The sequence below is a fragment of the Patella vulgata genome, chromosome 6, assembly GCF_932274485.2.
Source record: "Patella vulgata chromosome 6, xgPatVulg1.2, whole genome shotgun sequence".
Lineage (NCBI taxonomy): Eukaryota > Metazoa > Mollusca > Gastropoda > Patellidae > Patella > Patella vulgata.
Window position 1 is genome coordinate 15,580,693 of NC_065884.2, and position 27,721 is coordinate 15,608,413.

The window sequence follows — 27,721 nt, forward strand, 5'->3', positions numbered from 1 at the left end:
TTGGTGACAAATATACCATACACTGATTATCTAATGAAGCTCAAGGGAACATATCTTTAATTATCTAACTATTTAATCTCATAATGAAATGAAAACAATTCATACGATTACATGGAATTATAAATCCAAATGACATTCTCGTCTGTCTGTACAATATCTCTTTAAAAAATAATCATTCATACAATTAAACAAGAACAAAAACTAATGGTACGAAATTCAGTTTAACAAATAATTAAAAACAAATCAATGCCTATGGAATTCTGAGGTAAAATTGGATTACGAGATACGACTAGATTTGACTACGTCTGTGTAAAATATTTGGCATTTAAAAAAATTTTTTTTAAAAAAAGCTATACATGATTACTTTGATGGAATTCTAGATTTAGCACAACAATGAAATGGATGATTGATGACTATCTGACACATGATTCAGGGAGAAGTCAGATGAACATGATGAAAGTCTCAAGGCAGGCTATGAATGGTCATTTTTGAGAAGTTCATCTGAGGGAGGTGTCTGTTAAAAATCTCAAGGCAGGCTATGACTGGTCTCTTTTCTGGAAGGTCATCACTTAAATTATTTAAACATTCATCATTTTGTCAAGTCAAACAGTCCTCCGACTCCTCTCTTAAATTGATGTATGATGCTATGAATTTTAACTTTTTCAGATGTTCATCTGAGAATGGTGAATGTTAACTTAAAGTAGCTAATTCTCTAACTCAATATCATCCAAAATCTTCGACATTGTAAACACGATTTATTCGTCGGTTTAAATCAACATTGATGTTGTGATCTTACCGTGAAAAGATGGCCTTCTGATATTCAATATTTAAGACAAAATAAACATTTTACAGTTGGTACACGAATCGTGTACCATAATGTGTTTCAGCGCTATTTGTAATAAGGGACTCGTAAAAAGAGGCTAGGCATATTCCACAAGTCATGTCAAACGGTGACACTATATTCTTATCTGGAGAGCATGCCCAATAAATACCATCGGCGTAGACTGGAATAACCAGAAGCTAGAGATTGAAATTCGATTGAGAATACTGGCGTATGTCGCCGAACCTAACTGATTAGAAATTACAGTAAAAAATAAATGATTGAATGTAAATCAATTTATATACATTCATATTACATTATTGTATGTGTTGCAAGTCATTTGTGTCAATTTCTAGGTCCAAAATATTAGCGACTTAGCTCCTTTAAGTTCATCACTTAAAAAAAAATACTTAAACATTCATTATTTTTTCTTAAATGAAAACAACCCTCTTTCTCTTAAACTGATGCCTGATACTATGAATGGTAACATTTTCAGAATTTCATTACTTAAAAATATGTAAACAATCCTCTCTTAAATTTATGCCTGATATAATTGTCTTCCTTGTGGAAAGACCCCAAGTTATCAATGTTTAACATTGTTCAATTTGAGACCGACACGGTCATTTTTATATATGATTAGAGATTCACATATGATATAAGAATGAATTAAAATGTAAATAAATAAAGTTAATAAGTAGAATTTGAAATCTGATAACAGACCTAAATTTGACTGAAATCTAATATCAGACTAAAACAGACCTAAATTTGTAAATAACACATAGAATATTGGTAATACAATTACCACATTACTTCATAAAAAATTCATTTTCTTTCAATGTGAAATATGTGTGACCTAAAATGAGGTAGGGTGCCTAAACTGCTGTGATCAGCAGTTAAAGATGATACTCAAAAGATTTTCTACTATTTTAGCAACAAAGTTTGCTAATGACCCATTTCGACAGATTAAAATCACATACTGAATTTATATAAACAATTATTCTTTACAGATCTAATCTATAATCTTATCTGCTTTGTATAAGAAGTCAATAAGTTTTAAAGTGTAAAAATGTTAAAATAATTTGCCTATTTTTTTCTGCCAGAATCATAAAAGTTGCTAACCTCTTATTTGATATAAGACAGAGTTAACATTGATTCTGACTGAGTTTTTTGGTGTGGACAATATCTGATTATTTTTCATGCCTTAATCAACACTAAAATGTTTATTGTTTATTTAGCATTTAATTAAGAAAACAAACCCAAATATCAATAGTAGATACCTCCCTACTTGGATTTAATCAGATTAAAAAGAGGACCATCAAAAGATTTAACCCAACACTTACAGGTGGTGCTGGATGTCGAATGTTTCGAATTTCATTAAATCTTTGTAAACGGAATTCAAACATTTTAGTGATATTTGTTTTAAAGATTCAAATTTCACCATACATGTAATGTAGTTTGCAGGAGATTCATAATTCTTCAAATAAGAATCACTGGCTTGAATAAAGCGTAATGCATCTGAGAACAATTAGATGTACATTCTAGACATTAACAAGTAGCCTATTATGGATCAGGAACCGAGCATGGCGTCATTGCCACACATCTTGGAATTGTGAAGTAACCAATGCACAATTGTTCCAGAAACAATCATGCCAAACTGATGTTGATTGTGCGTCGAAGAGCATTGTCCCCCACACCAAGAAGAACAAGAAGATGAATAGCGCATCAGGATCGGTTCCTGGTCCAAAAATTTTAACATTTACATGGCTATTTTACTCTACAAATTGTAAGTACAATCTTATATGAAACATGAATACTGATGCACAGACAATTTATATAATTCAATGACTACTAAAAAATTGACTAGTTTATCTTCCGGAAGACTGGACATAAGCAGCTATATTTAGGAAGGAATCATCAGATTGAATGAGGACCTCCATGTCCTCATTAACTTCCTGTCGATCAGCTGCCACTTGGATTTGCTTTATATGAGTACTCATGTGCTTCTTTAAGTCTGATTTAAGTACAAAAGATTTGGCACAAACCTCGCAGTGGTGAGGTTTCTCACCGCTATGGGTTTTCATATGATATTTAAAACTACCCGTATCATTAAAACCCTTTTCACAAATATCACAACGATATGTCTTTTCCTCGTTATGAACCTGCTTGTGCCTTTTTAATGCCCAGCTGGATTTAAACCCTTTTAAACATACATCACATTTATAGAATCTCTCAGCACAATGGACATAGGCTACATGTTTTCTAAGGTTACTTCTTTTGGAACAGGAGAAATTGCATTTTTCGCACTGATGTGGGCGTTCAGGAGACAGGGTGTGTAGTGGATAGGTATATTTTTCATTTTCTTTCTTTTTTAGCATTTTGGGTGATGGTGGTGAGTTTGTCTCTCCATTGGTAACAGAACCAGTGAGATTTGAATTATCAGTTGACGAATCGTCTATAGTGATAGCAGTATCATCTTTAACATCAGATTCAGCTTGGCTTGTCTCACTAACTGGTTTACTTACACCATCTGGTTTAGCTGCTGTTGCTTTTACACTACCAGTGCTTTCTTTTTTATCCTTTAAATGGGTTTTAAGATGTTTATCCAAATCTTTAAGAGCGAGATAGGATTTAGGACAAATATGACATTTATGTGAGCTAGCGCTGTGGTAAATCAGTTTATGCCTGCGGAAACCACTGTTATCATTGAAACCGCGCTGACATTCCTCACACCAGTATTTCTTGACGACTGAATGGATATTTTTGTGTCGGTTTAAGTCGCTCTTTCCACTAAAACCCTTACCGCAAACATCACAGATATATGGTTTTTCCCCGGTGTGTGACCTCATATGGAGAACTATATTTGAATGTTGACCAAATGCCTTCGAACAGATGCCACAAATATACGGCTTGCTCTCCGTGCAATCTTTCCTGTATTCAAATTTGTTTTTAAGGGATTTTGATTTGAATCCTTCGCTGTTTGAGCTGCAACTTCCTTCCTCCATCCCATAATAGTTTGTGTCGGAGGCGGATCCATTGTTGGTGAATGTAAAAGCCTCCTCACCGTACAGACACATCAAATAATCTCGAAGTATGTCGTCCTGCGACTCATTAGCAGAATAATCGAAGCCATTATTGTTTGTAGAATTATTGTTATTGCCGTTTAATGAGGTATTGAAACGTTGTGAATTTAATGGATTTGTAACTAAATGTTTGTCTCGTCGACCTACTTTTTTCTTACATCGCTTTTTAATACTCATTAAGTAGTTTTCACACGCTTCGGATTCTTGGTCTTTGGAATCAACTGGATTTATTTTTTCATCTTGATTTCGTTCCGCAGAGTTGGGATAAAGGTTAATCGGTTTATTTATATGATTTTGGTTGATGCCGCAAACATCTTTGTATGCGTCTGTCATTACATCTATATCTGAGCAGCTAATATTATTAGAAATATCAGCAGCATTTCCATCATCAGCAGGTTTGCCATCAGTGGAATTTTCAGAATGGATGGAAATGTCCCAGAGGCTGTCATTGGAAAAATCGGATTTTCTGTCTTCACCAGTATTGCTCGAGGATCCATTACTGCTAATTCCATTGGCAATACAACCTTGGAAAGAATTGTGCATATTTTTATTGACAACTTTGCATTTAGGGTCCGAAAATTCAGGCAATGTTTCATCCATTCTTAGAACCATTCTCTTGTAAATATCTCATGTGGACAGATTGACATTGGATTCTGTGCCTTTAATATGACTGAAGAATTCATCTCACTCTTCAGGAACCATCATCATCTGTCCATTACTAACTCTGAAATAGTGAAAAAATATATTATATTATACTCTTCAAAAAAAAGTAGGGGATATTCAGAAACAATACAAAACTGCGGAAATACACTGCTGTTTTTATTAGAGATAACCAGTGTATGTTAATAACAGGCCAATTGCCTACACATGAACATAAACAATTCATATGGGCGGCTTATCTGACGGCCCCTTTTCACTTGCAAAGAGATACACCATCAAAAGTGAAAATGGACGTTTCTGATTTTTATCTTAATAATGAGTAATTGCTCCACCAATCCTCTCAGACATTCAGCAATTCGTAGTGACTTGCTCCTAATCAACCGTCCAATCATGATTTGGGGCAATCTGACCCACCCCTCTTGCAGTGCCACGGTCAATTCTTGCAGTGTTGTCCGTTGACGTTGACAAATACAACTCCCCGATCAAATTAAACGTAACACACTAAAGCAAAGATACGCTAAACAGTAAATCTTATGCAAGAACTGATAGGAAAGCAAACATGGATAGATAAACCAGCACGTGGCAGTTTCCATCAACTATTCCTTGAAGTGTCAAATTTGACAATAAACTCCTCCCATGTGTATCACGCTATTGCGTGTCGCTTGTACAGCTCAGTGGTTCTGTTGGGGCGATAAGTTCTTCATCTGTAAACATACTCTCAAGTCTCAAAGCATGCCAAGTGTCCATGACTATTTATCATATCACAACCTTCATAGATATTTGCATTTCAATATCCCCTACTTTTTTTGAAGAGTATATTTATTTATTAATTAATGACAAAATGGCAAGATATCAGACTAGTATTTCAAATATTTTCACGCCTCTTCTATGTACATTGCTATAATAACTGCTCTAGGAGCAGATACCAAGGTTGCAGGGGTGCCTTCCCCTATTTATCTATTGGCAATTTTTTGTTGGGGTGGGGAGGGGGGAATGTCTTCACTACATTAGGTATCCTTCTCAGGTTTAACCATGTAGGCCGAGGCATGTATCTATATACACCTGAAAAGAAATACCGGTTTCCTCCCATGGCTTAAAGACCCCTACACACAAAGAGAATAATTGAAATAAAATTGAACCATATGTTAGTCCTGAAATGACCTAGTTATGTGTCAAGTGGAAATTAAGCCGCATTTCTATCTCTGTGTGTGTGTCTCTCTCTCAAAAAGATTAACACCACTTACAATATTATCATTATATTGTTTGTTTCCCAAACAAATCTTGACTTGCGGAACTCGGAACCTGCCTATATTGTGTGAACATTAGAAATGGAAACAAGAAATGAAATGAAATGGAGTTTACCATACTACTCCGACTGGGCTAATGAAGACGGGTATATGCCATACAGTGTCCTATAACAAAAATTTTGCCCGAACAGCAGCTCTACCGCCTACTCGTAAAGATGTTTGCTTGAACACAACCGCCCACTTTCGAAAAATTCGGTATCCGCCGCTGTATCTCTGGACTTCACGATCTAATTTCAGATTCATGTAAGCAATATTAATATATTTTTTCAAGGAGGTTGACATTTATTAGATCTATGATAGCCATGGTACATGGCTCAGCGAGTTTAAGGCTCTGGCTCACAAATCAGTAGGTCCAGGGTTCAGTTCTGGTGTTGGCAGAGAACATTCATCAGGATTTTTCAGCCTGATTTCACCTTGTCAGTGATGCAGGCCAAAGCGCCTGGCAAACAACACTGTATAGTCATTTGGATGGACCAATAAATTGTGGTCCCATGCACATTTGGCATGTAAGCTACATAAAAGAACCCTTATGCTCGTCTTTGATATTAGCCCAGAAAAAAAGGATGTCAAAGGAGCAAAATAGCTAATATTTGGGACCTAGAAATCGACACAAATGGGTCGCAACGCACATAATAAAGTACCGGTAATATGAATGTATATAAACTGATTTTCATTCAATCGTTTCCGTTTTTACTCTAAACTTCAAATCAGTTACGTTCGGCGAAATATGCGAGAAGTCTCAATCGACTGGCAATCTCTAGCATCTGGTTATTCCAGTGTACACTGGTAGTATTTATTGTACATGCTCTTCAGATAAGAATATGGCGTCGCCATTTAACATGACTTGTGGAATATGTCAAGCCTCGTTCTTCAGGTCCCTTGCTACAAATGGCGCTGAAATGCATTATGGTACACGATTTGTGTACCAATGGTAAAATGTTTATTTTGTCTTAAATATTGGATATCAGAAGCCAATCTTTTCCCGGTAAAATCACAACATCAATGTTGATTTAAATTGAAAAATAATTTGTCCTTTCAATGTCGAAGACTGTAGATGATATTGAGTTAAAGACTTAGCTTCTTTAAGACCCTATTTCATTTCTTCATTTCAATTTCTATAATAGGTCCTAGCTGCATAAGGCAGTCTTACTTCAGCTACGTACTGAAGTCGTTTTATAGTGATTTTAAATTTCTCAATTTTAATCTTCATGCATTCTTGTTAATATTAATATTTCAGAATTAAAATATTTGACATTCCACAAATATCTATCTGGTATTTTTTTTTTTTCAATCTTTTTCTAAATGATAACATTTGACATTCACTATGTCTCTCCATGGACCTTATTATAGACTGTCTATAAATAACCTACTCCTGTCAAATTATTAAGACCGTCGCATACAACCAATAGAATCACTCAATCAAAAATAAAATACTATTAAACACATTATTAAATTTTATTTTATTTAATTGAGACAACCGTTATATGCTTTGGGTCGATTTTTGAACTAGAGCAATATCGAAGAAATCGTAAAAATCATGCTAAATTTGTCGATCCGTTAGGCGTTATCCGTCGTCATTATATTCTGCTGCACGAACTCTCTACCCACATAACAATATGATGTTAATTTTACGTTACATTTACGTAAAAATGGTCAGTCAGTTTACCATCATTTTGCTCATCTTTTTAACGATAATTTTACGTCAGGAAATGACGTTAATCTAACGTAAACTTTACGTCATTTTTACGTTATATTTACGTCATTTTCTGACGTAAATCTAACGTAAACTTTACGTCATTTTCTGACGTAAATCTAACGTAAAATTTGCGTAAAGTTTACGTCATTTTCGTTAGATTTACGTCAGAAAATGACGTAAACTTTACGTTAGATTTACGTCAGAAAATGATGTAAATATAACGTAAAAATGACGTAAACTTTACGCTAGATTAACGTCATTTCCTGACGTTAAATTGTCGTTAAAAGGATGAGCAAAATGATGGATATCTAACCGACCATTATAACGTAAATCTAACATTAAATTAACATCATTTACGGATGCAATTCTAATGTCAAATTTTGATGACCAAAGTTACGAAAATATAACAAACCATTAAAACCTTCAAAATTATTCATTATTTGCGGCAGTAAATGGGAAGTACATTCAATCAATAATCAAATTTTCCTGACCCGTGGGTGAGGCTAAAAGTTGAGTGGTCCAACGTGTGCGCTTTAGATCATAAGGTCTGTCATTGAGTCAAGTGGTTTGTTTCCACACCCAACTTGAACATGGGTTTTCTCTGGGTCCTCCTACTACTAAAGATTCCTGGTGCGGATGAATTATTCAACTTGAATTGAATCACTTAGTCCCAAAGGACAGTTTATGTCTATTGGATGTTTTACCCCATTGCTCTCTATCTACCCATAACCAGTCAGAATTCTAAATGTATTGCACAGAAAAGTTAAAAATCTAGCAGAATAATATGACAAAATATACTACAAGTATGTATACATATACTTTATTTAAAAGACAAAAATATAATGTTATAAAATACAAAATACACATTTAAATATTAACAGTTTTTATCCACAGCTGTTTGAGAAATGAAGACGGGCATATGCCACACAGTGTGCAGAGCTATGGCGTACTCTTATATAAAATTCCAACTGCCAAGGGATCTTTCACACACACACTTGAGTTTACACTGTACCTTGTTTTTTTGGTCCCTTCCGTATGACTAGTCAGCCATCCATGTCAGGTCCTCTGTCCGGCATCACTGACAAGGGAAAATGTTCAAGAAAAAGGTCTACATTAGCGCTATGAAAGTGCTGATATGCATATAAGAAAGAAAAAACTGGGATATTGACCAAATTGGGCCAAAACCTATAGCCTCTATCTTATTTGCTCAAGGTATTGATGGAATAGGAGTTAACTTTGGAATGAGTGAAATGAAATGGGGTTTAATGTCCTATTCCGACAGGGCTAATGACATCGAAATATGCTATACAGTGTCCTATTATGGAATTTTATCCAGACAGCGGCGCTAAAGCCTACTCTTATATCGAATTCAAACTGCCAAGGGATCTTTCACGTGCACACCAATGTGTGCACAGGACCTCGGTCATTCGTACCATCCAAACGACTAGACAGCTGTCCCTCCTTGTCAGGCCCTCTGTCCTGCACCTCTGACAAGGGGAGGAAACCAAGTCTGGAAATCACGAAGAACTTTCTCGGCCGACACTGGAATGGAATGTTGTGGAATGCTGAATATTGATAGGTTTCGTCCTCTCATGATTCCAGTGTGTAACACAAATTTGAAAAAGATCAATTAAGAATAAACACAGCATCTATTGCATTTGAAAAAGGGAGAATTAACCAAGGAAGGCAAAGTCCTGAAAAGCTGTATATTGATAATGCTTGTCCTCTCACAATCGGAATGATTCACATTTCACACCCAGTGTACGGACAAACAGGGCCAAAATTGATATGTGGGTGTATAAACAAAGATATATACTACACCAATATTACATGTGTTGCAGAATTGGTTTAACACATTTCAAATATAATTGTAACACGGATATTTGCAATGGTTGATCCATGACAAAAGATTTGAAATATTTTGAAGAGACGCAAAAGGTTACGCCATACAGTGTGCTATAAGGGAAATTTTGCCCAGGCAGCAACGCTATGGCCTACTCTTGTATCGAATTCCAACTGCCAGGGGATCTTTTATGTGCATGCCAATGTGTACACTGGACCTTGGTTTTTTTTTTGTCCCACCCAAACGACTAGACAGCTGTCCTTGTCAGGCCCTCCATCCTGCATCACTGACGATGGGAAACCACACCGGAAAATCAGGATGAACTTTCTCGGCCAATGCAGGGATCGAACACCCGACCTCAAGGCTAGCGAGTCAGCGTCTTACCCACTTGATCCCCCCTTGGCCTATGTACATGTAGAGATGAATTTTGAGCTACCTTTATATATATATTTCTATTTTTAAAACCCGCGACAAGTATATTTATATCAAGGATGTAACCCTCTATCAGTTAACCCGTCACGGATTGGTTGCATTGGTGAACCGGTTCAAAATATTCGTTTCATATCATACCTGACCTTCAAATCCAGGAATTGTAGCCACAACGGGGATCACGTTGGTTAAGTCGGTAAGACACTGGCTATCTAGTCTGGAGGTCGGGTGTTCGATCCCTGCATTGGCCGAGAAAGTTATTCCAGATTTTCCGGCATGGTTCTCCCTTGTCAGTGATGCAGGACAGAGGGCTAGACAAGACAGCTGTCTAGTCATTAAAATAGGACAAAAAAATGAGGTCCCATGTACACATTGGCGTGCACGTACAAGAGCCCTTGAAGTTAGAATTCGATATAAGAGAAGGCCGTAGTGCCACTGTCCGGGCAAAATTTCCCACATAGCACACTGTATGGCGTATGCCCATCTTCATTAGCCAAGTTCAGAGCAAAACAGTAGGACGTTAAACTTTCATTTCACTAGCCACAGCTCTGTTTTCTTTCACCAAGGGGGGGGGGGGTGGATGGCTGAATGGTTAGCGTGCGCGCACTGTATCATAAAGTCTGTCATTGAGTCGACTGGCGTGGTTTCGAATCCCCAGTTGTACGTGGCAAGGAGTAGGGTCGCCTGTCCAACTTCATGGGTTTTCTCCGGGTCCTCCGGTTTCCTCCCACTCCTAAAGACCCCTATACGCAAGCGAATTATGTAAATAAAAAATTAAACCATATGTTAGTCCCGAAATGACCTAGTTTGTGTCGAGTGGACGGTAAACCCCATTTCTCTCTCTCTCTCTTTCACCAAAGGGGGGGGATCAAGTGGCTAAGTGGGTAAGACGCTGGCTCACTAGCAAGGAGATCGGGTGTTCGATCCCTGTAAGTTCATCCTGATTTTCCGGCGTGGTTTCCCTTGTCAGTGATGCAGGACGGAGGGACTGACAAGGACAGCTGTCTAGTCGTTATGGGACGAAAAACTGAGGTCCCGTGTAGACATTGGCGTGCACGTAAAAGATCCCTTGGCAGTTGGAATTCGATATAAGAGTAGGCCGTAGCCCCGCTGCCCAGGCAAAATTTCCCTCATAGCACACTGTATGGCATATGCTCGTCTTCATTAGCCCAGGTTAGGAGCAGAATAGTAGGACGTTAAACCCCATTTCATTTCATTTCTTTCACCAAAGACCACATAAATACTTCATTTAGCACTTGTCATTTGAAACAGTTATAGCCTATGTCTTGTCTGGAAGAGGGGGCATCATCACATTACCATACAGGGTATAAGTCGATGTTGAGTATAAGTCAAATTGCCAAATTTTACATTTTTCCGACCTACATCCATAATTAAGTAGAGGCGGTATATAAGACTAATGTTTTTCAACTCCACGAGTTTCGAGACTGTTATCCTAGTCTAATACCATGCCGGTGTACGCCGAAGAAAAGTTGGGCCATATAAATAATGAGGGTCTGGGACAGTTGTCAATAACACTTGCATTTATAAACAAACATGAATCGTGATGACGAATTAGGATTCAATAAAAAAAAAACAACATAGATATGGCCCATGAAGAGAGAAATTTTACAATAAAAAAAAATTAAGAGTGTTGGATATTGAACTGACAATGCAATCAAATGGACTTTCGGAAATGGCATTCTTATATAAATTTCATGGGCGTCAACATCTTGTTTTAGGACTAGTTACCTTCCTTAGACTTTGTTTATGATAATGTAAAAGACCGGATAATCTAGCCTATGACCGATTATTCTCAAATGTTGACAACGCAACCACACTAATATTCGTAGAATATAGAATATTTTTTTCTAGATGATAGAGACTAATAATATGCCAACATTGAAATGTGTGCATAAATATGGTATATACTTAACTACACCAATATTATACCTATGTCATAGAATTTGTTACAAACATTACAAATATAATCTTAATAGAGATCTTTGCTATGGTTGATCTATCAGTAAAAATTGGAAGATTTGTAAGGAACGCAAAAGGTTATTGTTTACTGGCTGCAGCAGGGAGCAATAACAGGAACACAGATGATTTTCAACTCACTGATACAACTCAGTTTAAACTTTAAGCCAAAGAGCTGTTATATAATACTGTGACAGGATATCTGCTCTAAACTAACTAGTCATCAAAGAATTGACTGTCAAAAGTTCAGACAGAAAGTATTTTAGGCCTACAATGCTTGTAAAGCTTTGGCCTACATTCTGATGATATTTGTGCTACCATAGATACATATATATTTATATCATTACGTTATGTGACAAGTAGTAGTGTTTGGCAAGTAGTAGTGTTGTCTAACTATCATTATAAAGCCCATATAAATCTTTTTAGAACTTCTTTGTCATTACTGCCACCAAGGGTGCTCAAATATACATGTAGGATCTGTAAAAAAAAAAAATAAATAAATAAAAAGCAACTTTATACTCCCCAAAAAAAACGTAATTGGGTTAAACGGCCTACTGTTCAGCTCCAACTGGGCTGACAGCCAACCTACTGTGGATCTGTAATGAAATGGGGTTCAACATCATACTGTTCTGCTCAAACTGGGCTAAAGAAGTTGGACAAATGCTTGAAAGTGTGCTGTGATGGAAATTTTGACTGGACCGTGTGTACAAAAGAGCTTGGTTTTTTGTCCTATCCGAACAACTGTACATTAGCCCTTACGAGCCCCTCTGTCTTGCACCAGTTAAAAGAGGAACCATGCCAGAAAATCCTGATGAACTTTCTTGGCCACCACAAGAAAAAATAAGCAGGGGAGTAGGACTGAAACCTTTATGTACAAGTATGTACGGGCAAACTTGTTATTTAATGTTATAGGCCTATGTATATAATTAGAGTCTTGATTATCCATTTTTCAATTAAATTAAATCATTAACATTAACCGCCAGTGTTTGAATCTGTGAACATCTCGAGTACCCGATGGCATTGAGACTTGATTATAGACTTAGCAAGTTAATACATTAAAATGTCTTATAAAAAATTTTAACATTTACAGTCTCAAGAAATACCTACTTAACCTACGTACAATATATAGATTTAGCTCTTGCATTATGCATTATTAAATTTGCAAAAATATCAGTACAATAACAACAAAAAAACCCAACCTGAAACACCCATAAAAATGTTTAGAAAATACTACATGTACTTATATAAAAATTAGCACAGCCTGAATTTTAACAGTCTACATCATTAATAAATTCGTTATGTGTTTGATAATTTTTGGATCCAGATTTTTTAAAAACAATTTTGGAACCAGTATTACTTTCGATAACTTAAAGCAATGTTGATTTTGTTTATGAATAGTATGGTTTACGGACAATGTAACTGCATCGTGTTAAAAACAAATACTGACTGTCTGATATACAAAGTTGCGTGCAAACTTTTTCCACGGCCAGATTATTTTTTTTATCAACATTAGATCTATCGGTATACTGTCAACGGAAGTTCGCATAAAAAGTGCACTTACCTTCAACTTTACTTTGCTGAATCCAAAATCGTGTGTGTATGTGTGGAATAGCTTTATTTAACTTTAAATCACGGCATCATTTCTTCTTTGGGAAAAATAATAATTACATTATGCCGCCATTTTAAATCCCAGAATTCCGTACGTTCCGGTCAAACGAACAAACAAAAAATATTTAATAAATAATTGAAGCAATTTAGATAAATAACAACAATAACCGTAACCTATAAAAAAAATATTGTAATGTGAATAGAAATAATATGATATAAACCGATTTAAACACAATCATCAACCGTGAACAGATCGTGACCTTGACCTTGCCCGAGTCGATAAAAATATATTTTTACATCTATGTAGTTCTAAAATGGCGGCTGTTCGTTTGAAAGGCCTGTAATATTTCTGATAATGAATCTATTCATATAATTTGTTTGTATACGCTCTACCATATTTTATATGAGGTTACATAATTATGTTATATTAAAAGAATAATCAAATCGGGGAATTTTAATTTTCAGAGATAGGTCTTTTATCGAGAGACGATAAATATATGGACTTTTTTAGCTAGAGTAGATCTCTATGTTAATTGACTGGGTCATTAATATGTAACAGGCATTGCCTGAGTAGAGCGAAGCTGATTATTGTCAAATATAAAACCTTCATAATTAATTTTCTCAAGTGATACAAAAAATGTTAAATAATTTAGTTTTTCAAAATTGATTTTTATTTAGATCTAAATTTTATACATTAATTTTGTTTTTTAAAAAAAAGAACAAAAAAGTGTGAGAATTATTTTCATTGACGTAAAAAATATGTGACGTCATTGATTAGACGCATCATAGAAATAGTTCTATGAGGCGCGTAATCTTGCTTGGACGAGATTTGGTAAGTTGACATGCGCATTGCCTGTTTTCTCCAGTGTATCCGGTTTCGGTCTGAATTTTTTCTTAATCAACAGTCTGTGGGTAACATTCTCAATTACGCTCCTGTGTTACCGGAAAAGAGCTTTGCTCAAGCACCGCGCTTCGCGCGATGCTGTAGAGCTTCTCTCTATATTATCTATTTTTCAGATTCATAACTTAAAAAAATGGAACTAGTCTTAGTCCAACCTTTATTTTTATATGGTTTTACAACTTATATAATTAAGTGTTGAACTTTTAAATTCGAAATAAAAAAACGGCACCAATCGACTCATGACCTATTTTATATATTAGGCGTTTTTGTGAGTCAATTAGATTAGGTTTTGATTTGCTAGTACGATTTGGTATGATTTCGATTTGATTAGCTATGGTCCACAAATGTGAAATTTGATAATTACGATTTGGTAAGATGGCTGCCACCACGGACACCGATCAGAAAAAAAATTGTCTCTGGTAACATGACGAGGGGGGCGTGTGTTTCACGTGTAGTCCAAGTTACCTACAGATTACAGTGACACTGCTGGCACCCAGAGGGCCTAAAATTGCTTAGAGCCAGAGGTGATCTAACATTCTTGTGGACTAGAAAGTTAACATTAAAGGAGCTAAATCGCTAACATTTGGGACCTAGAAATTGACAAAAGTGGGTCGCAATGCATATAATACTGTAGTATGAATGTATATAAACTGATTTACATTCAATGGTTTCCGTTTTTACTCCAATTTCAAATCCGTTATGTTCGGCGAAATAAGCCAGCAGTCTCAAGCGAGTGCAAATTTCTAGCGTCTGGTTATTCCAGTTTACATACGCCGTTTGATTTGGTGCAATGTGTCTAGCCTCGTCCCTCGAGTCTCTTGATACAACTAGGGCTGAAGCGCATTATGGTACACGATTCGTGTACCAATGGTAAAATGTTTATTTTGTCTTAAATATTGGATATCAAAAGCCCATCTTTTCCCGTTAAGATCACAACATGAATGTTGATATAATTTGACAAATAAATCGTGTTTTCAATGTTGAAGATTTTGGATGATATTGAGTTAGAGACTTAGCTACTTTAAACACATCAAATGCGTTTTAAAAAAACATTTTTTATGGAGAAAAACAACAATAAGCATTAAAAATTACTTACGATGTCGAACATTCCGCCATTTTGAAAACGTCAAATCTAATCGCCTAAACACCTCCTGGGACGATTAGGTCGATTTGCCTAATCAGTTGAGTTAAATCGTCTCACAAATGTAACGATTAGCATAATCAACTTGGTTCACAAATGCGTATAATAGCTAATCGGTCTAATCTAATCGGTTCACAAAAACGCCTATTGTATATGTAGACAGCCGCCATTTTAAATGACATTAACAACACACATTGATTTAAGCTCTGAGTGAGCTAATGAAGACAGGCATACACTATATACAGTGTACTATGACGGAAACTTTGCACGGATAGCGGCACTATATGGCCTACTCTGATATTGAATTACAACTGTCGGAGTGTCTTTTACGTGCATGCCAATATGTACATGAGGACTTGATTTTTCGTATGACCCGAACAACTATACCTTATCCCTTGCCAGATCCTCCGCCCTGCCACAGTCCATAGAAAATTTCCGTCATAGCACTCTGCATTGCGTATGACTATCTTCAATAGTCCGACTGGTGCAGAAAAGTATGAAAATGAATTTTAAATGGGGTTTGAACATCCTACTATTTTATTCCAAGTGGGCTAATGAAGAAGGGCATATGCTATAATGGTTAAAATGTGTGATTTCGGGTTAAAATGCCGTGATGTTGGGTTATCGCCTTACGAAGGGTGATATCAGTCACCATATCTACTGGGTTTCTTTAATACTCATATTTATAGTATTTTATAGAGTCAGACTAGTGGACTAGTGAATGCACGGATTAGTGCACCTATTGGTAATGACTATATGCGGAAATGCTGCTCTCCAGGCAAAATGTCTTTCCTAGCACATCTTCATTAGTAAGTGCGGTAATGCTGCTGTCCAGGCAAAATTTCTGTCATAGCACATCTTCATTACTAATTTTGATAAAGCCACGGTGGCTAAGTGCGTAAGATGCTGGCTCGATAATCCAGAGCACGTGTTCGATCCCTGCATTGGTGGAGAAAGTTCATCAGGATTTTCCGACATGGTTTCCCCTTGTCAGAGGTGCAGGAACAAGGACAGTAGTCTAGTCACTCAGATGGGACAAAAAACCGAGGTACCATGTATACATTGGCTTGCACGAAAAGATTCCTTGGCAGTTGGATTCGATATTAGTAGGCCATAGTGCCGCTGCTGGGGCAAAATTTCCCTCATAGCACATTGTATGGTATGTACCTGTCTTCATTAGCCCAGTCGGAGCAGAACAGTAGGACAATAAACCGATTTCATCAGGACAAATCTACATGAGGAAAAACCTACATTTCACAAACTTAGTAATTAGTAACGGGGGGGGGGGGGGGGGGTTGGATGGCTGAATGGTTAGCGTGCGGGCGCTGTATCATAAAGTCTATCATTGAGTTGACTGTCGTGGTTTCGAATCCCCGGTTGTACGTGACAAGGAGTAGGGTCGCTTGTCCAACCTCCGGTTTTCTCCCACTGCTAAAGACCCCTACGCGCAAGCGAATTATGTAAATAAAAATTAAACTATATGTTAGTCCTGAAATGACCTAGTTTGTGTCGAGTAGACGTTAAACCCCATTTCTCTCTCTCTCTCTAGTAATTAGTAACACACTGGCTAGCAAATGAGGGGTTCAATTTCCGTGTTGGTCGAGAAAAATGAAATGAAATCGGGTTTAATGTCCTACTGTTCTGCTCCTAAACTGAGCTAATGAAGACGAGCATACGCCATACAGTATGCTATGAAGGAAATTTTGCCCAGGCAGCGGCGCTATGGCCTACTCTTATATCAAGTTCCAACTACCAAGGGATCTTTCATGTGCACTCCTGTGTGTACACGTGACCTCAGTTTTTCATCCCTGACTAGACAGCTGTTCTTGTCCGGCCCTCCGTCCTGTATCACTGACAAGGGGAAAACACGCAGGAAAATCTGGATGAACTTTCTCAGCCAATGCAGGGATCGAACACCCGACCTCCAGGCTAGCGAGTCAGCGTCTTACTCACTTAGCCAACGTGATCCCCATGTTGGTCGAGAAAGTTCCCTTTGTTAGTAGTGGTGTAGGACAGAGGACCTCAAAAAAACAGTGTCTAGTCCATCACGTGGGTGTGCACGTAAAAGAACCCTTGACATTTGGAATTTGAAATGAGAGTAGATCATTCATTCATTCGTTTTCTCTTTGTGTGTCACCTACAGTTCGCAACTATTAAAGGAGCTAGATCTCTATTCTTGGGCACTTAGAAATGAAATGAAATGAAATGAAATGGAGTTTAACGTCCTACTTTTCTGCTCCTAACCTGGGCTAATGAAGACAGGCATACGCCATACAGTGTGCTATGAGGGAAATTTTGCCCGGACAGCGGCACTAAGGCCTACTCTTATATCGAATTCCAACTGCCAAGGGATCTTTTACGTGCACGCCAATGTGTACAAGGGACCTCGGTTTTTCGTCCCATCCGAACGACTAGACAGCTTTCCTTGTCAGCCCCTCTGTCCTGCATCACTGACAAGGGAGAACCACGCTGGAAAATCTGGATGAACTTTCTCGGCCAATGCAGGGATCGAACACCCGACCTCCAGGCTAGCGAGCTAGCGTCTTACCCACTTAGCCACGTGATCCCCCACTTAGAAATGGATATAAAATGTAATGAAATGAAATGGGGTTTAACGTCCAACTGTTCTGCTCCGAACTGGGCTAATGAAGATGGCCATACACCATACAGTGTGTTATGAGGGGAATTTTGCCCCGACAGTGGCACTACGGCCTACTCTTATATCGAATTCCAACTGTCAAGGGATCTTTTACATGCATGCCAATGTGTACACGGGACCTCGTTTTTTTTTTTATCCCATCTGAACAACTAGACAGCTGTCCTTGTCAGGCTCTTCGTCCTGCATCACTGACAAGGGGAAAAAACGCCGGAAATCTGGATGAACTTTCTCGGCCAATGCAGGGATCGAACACCCGACCTCCAGGCTAGCGAGCCAGGGTCCTACCCATTTTTGTCCCATTTTAATGACTAGACAGCTGTCTTGTCAGGCCCTTAATTGTTAGTATCATGACATTAAACTGACATTTGTTTTACGTTTTACAACTAATATCAGGTTTATGTTAGAAAACTAACGTTAGATTTATGTTAGAAAACTAACGTTAGATTTACGTCAGAAAACTAACGTTAGATTTACGTCAGAAAACTAACGTTAGATTTACGTCAGAAAACTAACCATAAACTAACGGTTAGAAACCTGATGTAAAATTTACGTTAGATTAACGTTAGAATTGTAACCAATAATACATATATAATTATTATGTCTGAATTCCGACTATATATCAATTGTTAGAATGTGCACACACTTGTAATGTTATTTAATCAAGAAGTATTCAAAGGGAAAAAAATTGGTTAGTAATCCGTCATAAAGTTTACGTTACATTTACGTCATTTTCTGACGTAAAAGTAACCATAACCATTATGACGTAAAAGTAACGTAAATTTAACCAAAGAATTTTACCATTATTGGACGCTAACCAAAATCTAACCATAATGACGTAAACTTTACGTAAATCTAACCATCAATGTTAACTGGGTATGCGCTCCACATTCCCTGCTCTCGATGCCAACAGTATCCCCAGCAATGCATAAGCATAATTAGGCCGACACAAAATGTTGTGGTGATTATAGCCTAACGCGGTTTTATAACTGTAAACCGTGCTATTATTGCATAGTGCAGTTTATAAGCATAGTATAACATTGTATAAAACTATATATGTATCGTAATCCACAGAGACATCTATATTAGCTTACCATATGATTGTTGATTTCATTGTAATTTTACTTTGTCGATTTCAAAGACCGGTGTCGGTGATTTTGGTTCCATGTTATATTCGGCTCGCCTCGACAGTGAATGGAATTCGCGAAGTGGGCAAAATCAGATGGGTGCGATTTGATGTATGGCAAAATAAATTTCGGCGATGCTATATGCGTCAAGAAATCGTGAAAAAAGAATTATTGATATAGCCTTCCCGTAAGGTAGACCGTAACGTAAGTATTAAATTTTACATCTGAGTTGTCAGTTGATATACAGAATATACAGACTTTACATTAGTTTTAGCTGTCTATGTGTTATTAATCCATAATAAGCCAGTGCTTTGATATCTTCCAAGGCGTATATATATCAATATACAATCAAATATGTTTTATTTTACGTATTTATATGCTTAATGAAAAAGAATATCAGTTATCCAACGTTAAGTTAAATACTTAAACGATGAATATATCTATATATTATACATACAATGTATTCACAATTGTTTAACAAGAGGGTATAGAAATATAATATACGTACGTTTATAGCAAATAAAAATTCATGTTTGTCAAATTGTTGTTTTCTAATGCATGTACAAATAATGTATTTAAAACAATTTATTATAGGCTACTTAGTCATATGCTGCACATTCTATACATTAAGAAAAATTTGAAATTATCTTAATGGTAGATTTAAAAGTGTACATGGTACGTGAGGTAATTTGGGGTGTAAGTTAATTCAGTTTAGTGTTAATATTTATAGCAAGGATTACAACACGTTTTGGGTATGTAATATGCCATGCAGCAGTTCACTCATTCTAGTGAGCATGTGCTACATAATCTACGTTAAAATATGTAGTGTCAAAAATGTTTCCCTTCATTTAATTTTAATGATATAATATCTTTGGCAAGAAATATATTTTCCTCAGCAATTTGTATATTTTCCCAGTCAATGGTTATGTAGACTTTTTTTTGGTTTACTGAATATCGTATATGCCTTGAATTTTAAATTAACATGTCATATCTTTTATTTTATTTAGATATGGAACCACCCCCTCCACCCTACAGTGAGGCCATATGTTATCCAAAGTCTAGGGGACGGGATCCCATTGTATCACCAGATTTTTCCAATCAACACGAAAGCCAATCTTCTGACACAACAGACACTGCCTTTCTAAATGACGTTGACATCAACATCCCACAACTGCCAAGCTATGAATCATCTGAACGTACTAATATAGCGGCCACAAATGATGAGAGGTCAGAGGATCGTGAATCCTCTCCACCAAGTTATAATGTGGTTGCACAAGTATTAGCAGGATATTCTGTATCAGGATATTCAAGAGCAAACAATGATGCAAATAACATGCAACATGAACCATCTCAAGGAAATCCTGTAGATTTTAACAATGTAACACAATTTGTTCCTCCCAGTCCTATTAATTATGGCAATGGTGGAGGATATCAACACGGTTTGAATTCTTCAATTTCACCTCAAGCAAGTGCTGCATATGATCCTAGTGAACACTCAGTTATGATTCACAATGCACAGGCTTATAATACCACTCCCTTGGTAAGTTTCTTGAGTTAAAAGTTAACCAGGCATATCTACATTTTGAAATGAAATGGGGTTTAACATCCTACTTTTCTGCAGCGACTGGGCTAATGAAGACGAGCATACACCATAGAGTGTGCTACAACAAGGGAATTTTCCCTGTACAGCAGCGCTATGTCCCACTCTTTTTTCGTAATTTCAATTGTCATGGGTTCTTTTATTACATGCATGGCAATGTGTGTAAGGGAACTCAGTTTTTTGCCTCATCTGAGCAACTAGACACTGTCCTTGCCAGACTGGCTGTCCAGGAAAAAACACGTCGAAAAATCCCAAAGAACTTTCTCGGAAAACACTGACAGTAAACCCAAGACCTCCTGATAAGTGAGCCAGCGTCTTTCTCACTGAGCCACTGTGACTCCCTCTAAAGTTAAAACTTAACAGACATCTACATTTTGTTTCATTTACAATAAGCTTAAAGCTGAAAATATGCTAGTTTTAGGGCATGGAAATTGACTGATGGGCCCTGGTAAGGGTGGCCTGGTTGGAGCCCCTGACACTACCACTCGTTTGGTCAGCTGAAAATGAGATCGTGAAATTCTTTAATGACTAAAGTTATTATCTGATCTCCAGAATCTAGCCTGGCAACATATCTTTGTGTCTTTTAATAAATAAGTTAAAAGTTAGACAATTAAAAAGTATTGGTATTGGGGTAGGAGGTCGTATAAAAATAATTAAAACATAGAGTGACTAGGAATAAATGAAATAAAATTTTTAAAAATATGTTGCATTTCTGCACTAACTGTTTTAATGAGGACAAGCATAACATGCCATGTATGTAAAAACTAGTGGCCTTATAGCAGCATGGCCTACTTTTAATATGATGCCAGTGATATACAAAGGGCCTCAGTTTTTTGTACTGTCTGCTGACAAAAACTTGGTTCGAAAACTTGGAATAGAGAAATGTACTGTGGAGTTTATAGGACTAGCAAAATAAAATTCAAGTCAATTTGAATATTTTACAGGCATATGGAAATGAAGTATCTCGATCGAGTGCAGGAGCTGCCACCAAGGTTATTGGTATGATGCTGTGTCTATTGTCTTCACTTCTCTTTGTCACATTTTTCTCTCTTATTTTCTGAATACAATATGGCAGCTGTTAATTATATTGTTCTATGATCATCGTTTTTCTACAGATGAAGATATTGGAAATGGTTAAAGACCCTGCATGTCATTTCTCATTTCTTGGAAATTATCAAATTTTCCACTACTAAAATGTACTCAGATTTATTATTTGATATTTATTTAAGAAAACAAAATTAAAATATCAACTGCTGATGACCTCCAGGATTCGACTCAGTCGAATTAAGAATAGGCCTATTAAAATATTCAGCGAAACTTATAGGTGGTGCTGGGAGCATGATTCAACTATATCGTCTACGGTGGATGCCAAATTTTCATTTCATCATGTCTTTGTAAATTCTCAACAGAACTAGTCAATTTTTGGATTTATAATCTGTATAAAGATTCAACTTTCACAATATTGTAGTTTGCAAGGGATTAAAAATCCCTCAAAGGATGCTCAGAGACTTTAAGCAGTTTTCTTTTGAACAGTTGTGTCCCTTTACTTACTGACTGGTATTTGATAATTGTGATATAATACTGCATGATATTTTATGTATTTATTATGACTGCCTCTGTTATATTTATGTTTTGTTTTTATGTATATATAGATAGCGTAATTCATCGATGTAGTGCAATACATGTATCATATTAACCCACCTTTGAACATGACTTGAACCATTTTGTTTTCAAGATTACCTTTTACCTTTTGAAGAAAGAGGAGGACTATTAAAATGGGTCTGTCCGTCCGTCACACTTTTTGAGACACAATGACTCTCCTTTTAATTGAGGTAGAATGTTCAAACTTGCTGTAGGTGTTTATTAGGTGAATGCCTTAATGGAGTGCGAAGGTGGGCATTTTTTTTGCTTAGGCTGAGCTGAGATAAGCAGTTTGATTGATTGATGCTTTGGGACACTATAGTTTAAATTAAGTGAGAGTGTTGAAACTTGGTGCATAGTTTTATTATATCAATACCTTGACTAACTTCGATAATGAACATTTTCTGCTCAAGGTAAGTAGAGCGATAAGCGATTTGATTGGTTGAGACTTTAGAACTATACTCTATGATGGAGTTCGAAGGTGTGGACTTTTTGCTTAGGCTAAGCAGAGATAAGCAATTTGATTGTTTGAAACTTTGGAACACAATAACTTTGGTTTAAATTGGGTGAGGGTGATGAAACTCAAGAGTATAGATTCATTATATCAATACCTTGACTAAGTTCGATGATGAGTATTTTTTGCTTAGGTTAAGTAGTTAGTTATAAGCAATTTGATTGGTCAAGACTTTTGAACGTAACAGCTCTGCTTTTAATTGTGGTAGAATTTTAAAACTTGGTGTAGATGTTCATTAGGTGTATGTCTGGACTGATTTCAGTGATTAACATTTTCTTGCTAAAACTAAACAGAGCTAAGCAATTTCATTGTTTAATGCTTTGGGACAAGATAACTTTGATTCTAACTTATGGAGAGTGATGAAACTTAGTGTACAGTTTCACTAGCAGGTACTTCACAACCTTGACTGAGTTCGATCGTGAACACTTTCTGCTTAGTCTAAGATTAGATAATCAGTTCATTTGCTAGATACTTTTCCCAAAAAATAAATGTGCAGTTAATTAGTATGTGTGATCTATTTATTTTGGGATATCGTCGGGGTACATCAGCCCTACTGTTGGCTTGTTTATTTTGTGATATATCAATGCATGATATTTTATGCATTTATTATGACTGCCTCTGTTATTTTTAGGTTTTGTTTTTAAGTATATATAGATAGCGTTATTCATTGATGTACATGTAGTGCAATATCATTTAACTCTCCTTTGAACGTGACATGAATGTAAAGGTCCTGAACTGTAAATGTTAAAAACCTTTAGCCCGTCAATTTTTGACGTATCTCGAACTAACAGGATATTTTTCCTGTATAGGATGATCCCCATTTTTTAAAAATATTTTTTTTAAGTGTTTTGTTTTTAACTTGAAATATAAATTTAAATTTAGTTATGTATTTAGGTTAAGTTCTTTGAAATTCTGATTTCATAGCATATAAATTGAATGAAAGATAAGTTCTCCACGTGGTCATTTTGACTACCAGTCAGTCAAGACCAGTAAATATGAGCCCTGTTGGAAACCACTACCTCACACTGAAATTATTCATTCAATTAAAGCTGAATAAATGAATGAAATCAGTTTAATGTTTTAGTTTTCTGCACATACTAGGATAATAAAAGTGTTGTTTACATGTACGCCAATGTCTACATGGGACTTTGTTTTTTTGCCCCATCTGAATGACTAGATGCTGTTCCTTGCCAGATTTTCCATCCTGCATCACTGACAAAGGGAAACCACAACGGCAAATCCTGACGAATTTCTCGGCCAACACCGGGATCAAACCTTTGCTTCCTGGTTATTAAACCAGCACCTTACTGAGCCACCATTGGTGCCTTGCTTAAAGCTAATCAACTGTTAAATTATGAAAGTCGGAAAAGGACATATATGCACAACCATTTACAGTTAACTATCTTGTGTACAGACATTATCCCTTGCTAACACATTAACTTTGGGTACAATTTTATTATAAGAATCCTATAACCTAAATTAGAAAATGCCATAGACTTTTTTATTAATCATTTGATTTAATTCCTTGACTATATCCGTAAGCATATGTTATGTTCCGATTTTTTTTTAAAATGACAACCTAAGCTGACACCTAAGAGACATTGGGAATACAATAAGGTGTCAGTGTGATTGTTTTTGAAAAAGGATTGGAAAGATTTAGATTTGAACATGGAAAGATAAGTGATTACAATTTTAGAATCTCATTTCTTTACCTAACTATTTGTATTGTACAAATAAACAGTATTAAAGCATGTACATGTATGTATATAATTTTATATAAGTTATTTTTGACATATGGGAGAAATTACTTAGTTCTGTTATGACAAAAGTAGGACCAGAACAGAAATTGTTATATGAATGTCAAAAATGGATTATATTATGTGTTCCAGAGAGATTAGGCATACCTTCAGGGGCAGATCCAGAGGGGGGTTTGCGGGGTCCAAGTCCCTCCCTGCTCAGCTGCATGAAAAAAATTGTAAAACAACACTTTTATGAGAAAAGTGCCACGGTCGTGTGGTTTATCCTTTATCATCAGATGGTGGGACGGGATGGGCATTCAAAGCGTGAGATAATGATATAAATATGTGATATCACAATTAATGCTTTGCATCAATGAAATTGAATCACAATGTGATCCTATTAATTCATAATAAAAATTGACGTCAAATGCGGTGTTGGATTTCTCTCTTTGCCTACATAATTTGGAGGCGATGATGGCATAATGCATTGTCAACTGTCAAATTTCCTTAACAGGAATCTGGCAAACCCCCTCCTTAAAAAATTCCTGGATCCGTCCCTGATACTTTGCTTTGTACCTCTGTTACATGGAGCATTTGGTCTATCATTTCTGAAAGGTGTAGTACAGGTTTCAAGAACAAACTTCCTAATTTCTTCCATTACCAGTTGTATCATTGTTTAGACAGTAATTGTTACAGTTTTAGGACAAAATAAATATATTTATGCTTTAAACATGGACAAGTCTGAAAGTCATTATTTAAGAGCTAAATCTGCCTATTGCAGGTCTTTCTTTGGGCCTTAAATGTTATATAAACTATTAATTAGACGTTAATTATCATGACAGCCAATAATCAACTCTTGGCGCCATCGGATGGCCTGATTTTAAGTAGATTAGAAAAGTTCAGTCATTTAATGATTTAATTTAAAAATGGAGAAGCGAGGCTAAGACTCTAATGACCAGTATACTGATTATGATCAATGCACAAATCTTGTCAAAACTACAACCATTGAAAACGTCACTCAAAATAAAGTAATTTGACTGAAACCTTCAATATATTCATTTTACATTATCTTTATCTAAATCTTAATTAATGGTTATATCATATGAACTACAAGGGTTACCTTGTATTCGTTAGGTGTCTTTTTATACGCCCACATTTAAATGTGGTCGTATATTGTCATCTGTCCGTCCGTCGGTCCTAGAGGCTAAAGTTATTATTCGATTGACTTTAAATTTATACACAGTGTTTAAGGTCTTGAGACGAAAAAGCCTATTGATTTTCAGCGATTTCCGATAATTACTGCCAGAGTTATGGCCCTTGATCACTTTGAAAAATCTTGTGGACGCTCTAGAGACCAAAGTTAATATCCGATTGACTTTAAATTTATACACAGTGTTTAAGGCCATGAGACGAAGAAGCCTATTGATTTTCAGCCATTTCCGATAATTACTGCCAGAGTTATGGCTCTTTATCACTTCAAAAAATCTTGTGGACACTCTACTGGCCAAAGTTAATATCTGATTGGCTTTAAATTCATACACAGTGTTCAAGGTCATGAGACGAAAAAGCCTATTGATTTTCAGCAATTTCCGATAATTACTGACAGAGTTATGGCCCTTGATCACTTTGAAAAATCTTGTGGACGCTCTAAAGGCCAAAGTTAATATCCGATTAACTTTAAATTTATACACAGTGTTTAAGGTCATGAGACGAAGAAGCCTATTGATTTTCAGCGATTTCCGATAATTACTGCCAGAGTTATGGCCCTTGATCACTTTGAAAAATCTTGTGGACGCTCCAGAGGCCAAAGTTAATATCCGATTGACTTTAAATTTATAATCAGATTTTAATGTATTATAAATGTTTCATTACCGAAAATTAAAAATATGCGACAACTCTTGTTAACTGCCCGGACAATTTAGCTGCTGTGGGCGTATGTTTCGTTGCCTGGCAACCTATCTTTCTACAACTGATGAATTTTGTCTCAAATTAAAAAAGAAATTCTCTGATATACCAACATTTAATGTAGATGTATATTGTTATCTTTGTCCGCCATCCATTGGTATACCACTCATTTTCCTGTCAACACTATGCAGGTCAGAGATACTTTATTTGGTCATAAGATCGCATCGTATCAATAATCAAATTTTTTGATAGAATTTTGTAAAACTCTATGGGATTGTCTGTTATGGTATGAGAAAGAACTCTATTTAATTACAATTGTATATTTTGTATGTGTTTTGCAGAGTTATTTTTTCAATCGCATATTTACTTTTTAAGCCTGTGAACATGATAAAAAGCTTAGTGAGATGGTTGATTTGGAGGAATTGTGTCATAATTCTGAATTTTGGAGTGGCAAATCGCAGAGTTATCTAGCCATTTTCGTTCAAATTTATGAAATGTTGTGAACACAATACACGACAAGTTCCCAACATAACTTTTTAAGACTAAGTCAGATTGTTCATTGTGATTTAAGGAAATATTCATTAAATTTCCTAATTTACGGATTCTCAAATTTCTTGTCACATGACCTTCAAAGCTTATTAACGCAATATTTGAACAACTTTATTGATGTAATGGTCAAAAACTTTATGAGATTGTTCATAAGACTGAATGCTTTCAAATTTCAAAATTTGTGGGCCTTAAAAATTAACAGAGCTACTGTAAAATAATTTTAGAGCTAGCACTTTGCTGTGTATTAGGTGCCCTGACATGCACCTGTCCATGTTTTAATCGTACATTTTTTGTTATTATATATAATAAACAATACTCAAGGAAAAAATGTTATCAACAGTGTCTTTAGTCAATGTTATATGATCCATAAAACTTTGGAAAATAAAGCTTTTAAAGTATAAAGGTTAATTGTTATAAATGTAACATGTCTGAACCTTGTTCTGGCTTGATGTTTTGAATCCTTGAATCAGTTTAAAGCATCCTCAACATTTTGGTTCATGCCCGTCCCCCGGGGGGGGGGGGGGGGGG

General features: G+C 36.2%; 1 protein-coding gene and 1 long non-coding RNA gene across 2 annotated transcripts; one reads left to right on the plus strand and one right to left on the minus strand.

The window, feature by feature from the left end:
- Positions 1 to 1,668: 1,668 nt before the first annotated feature.
- LOC126825756 (zinc finger protein 431) lies at positions 1,669 to 19,302 on the minus strand. Its single transcript, XM_050555531.2, has 2 exons — positions 19,213 to 19,302; positions 1,669 to 4,624 (listed from the first exon to the last, which is right to left on the minus strand). The coding sequence occupies exon 2, from the start codon at positions 4,510 to 4,512 to the stop codon at positions 2,686 to 2,688; it is 1,827 nt and encodes a 608-aa protein (XP_050411488.1). The 5' UTR covers positions 4,513 to 4,624; positions 19,213 to 19,302; the 3' UTR covers positions 1,669 to 2,685.
- LOC126825757 (uncharacterized) lies at positions 19,166 to 27,595 on the plus strand. The gene is made up of 3 exons (XR_007682172.2): positions 19,166 to 19,449; positions 20,253 to 20,785; positions 21,790 to 27,595. It is a non-coding gene; the product is annotated as an uncharacterized LOC126825757 (long non-coding RNA).
- The last annotated feature ends 126 nt before the right edge of the window (positions 27,596 to 27,721 follow it).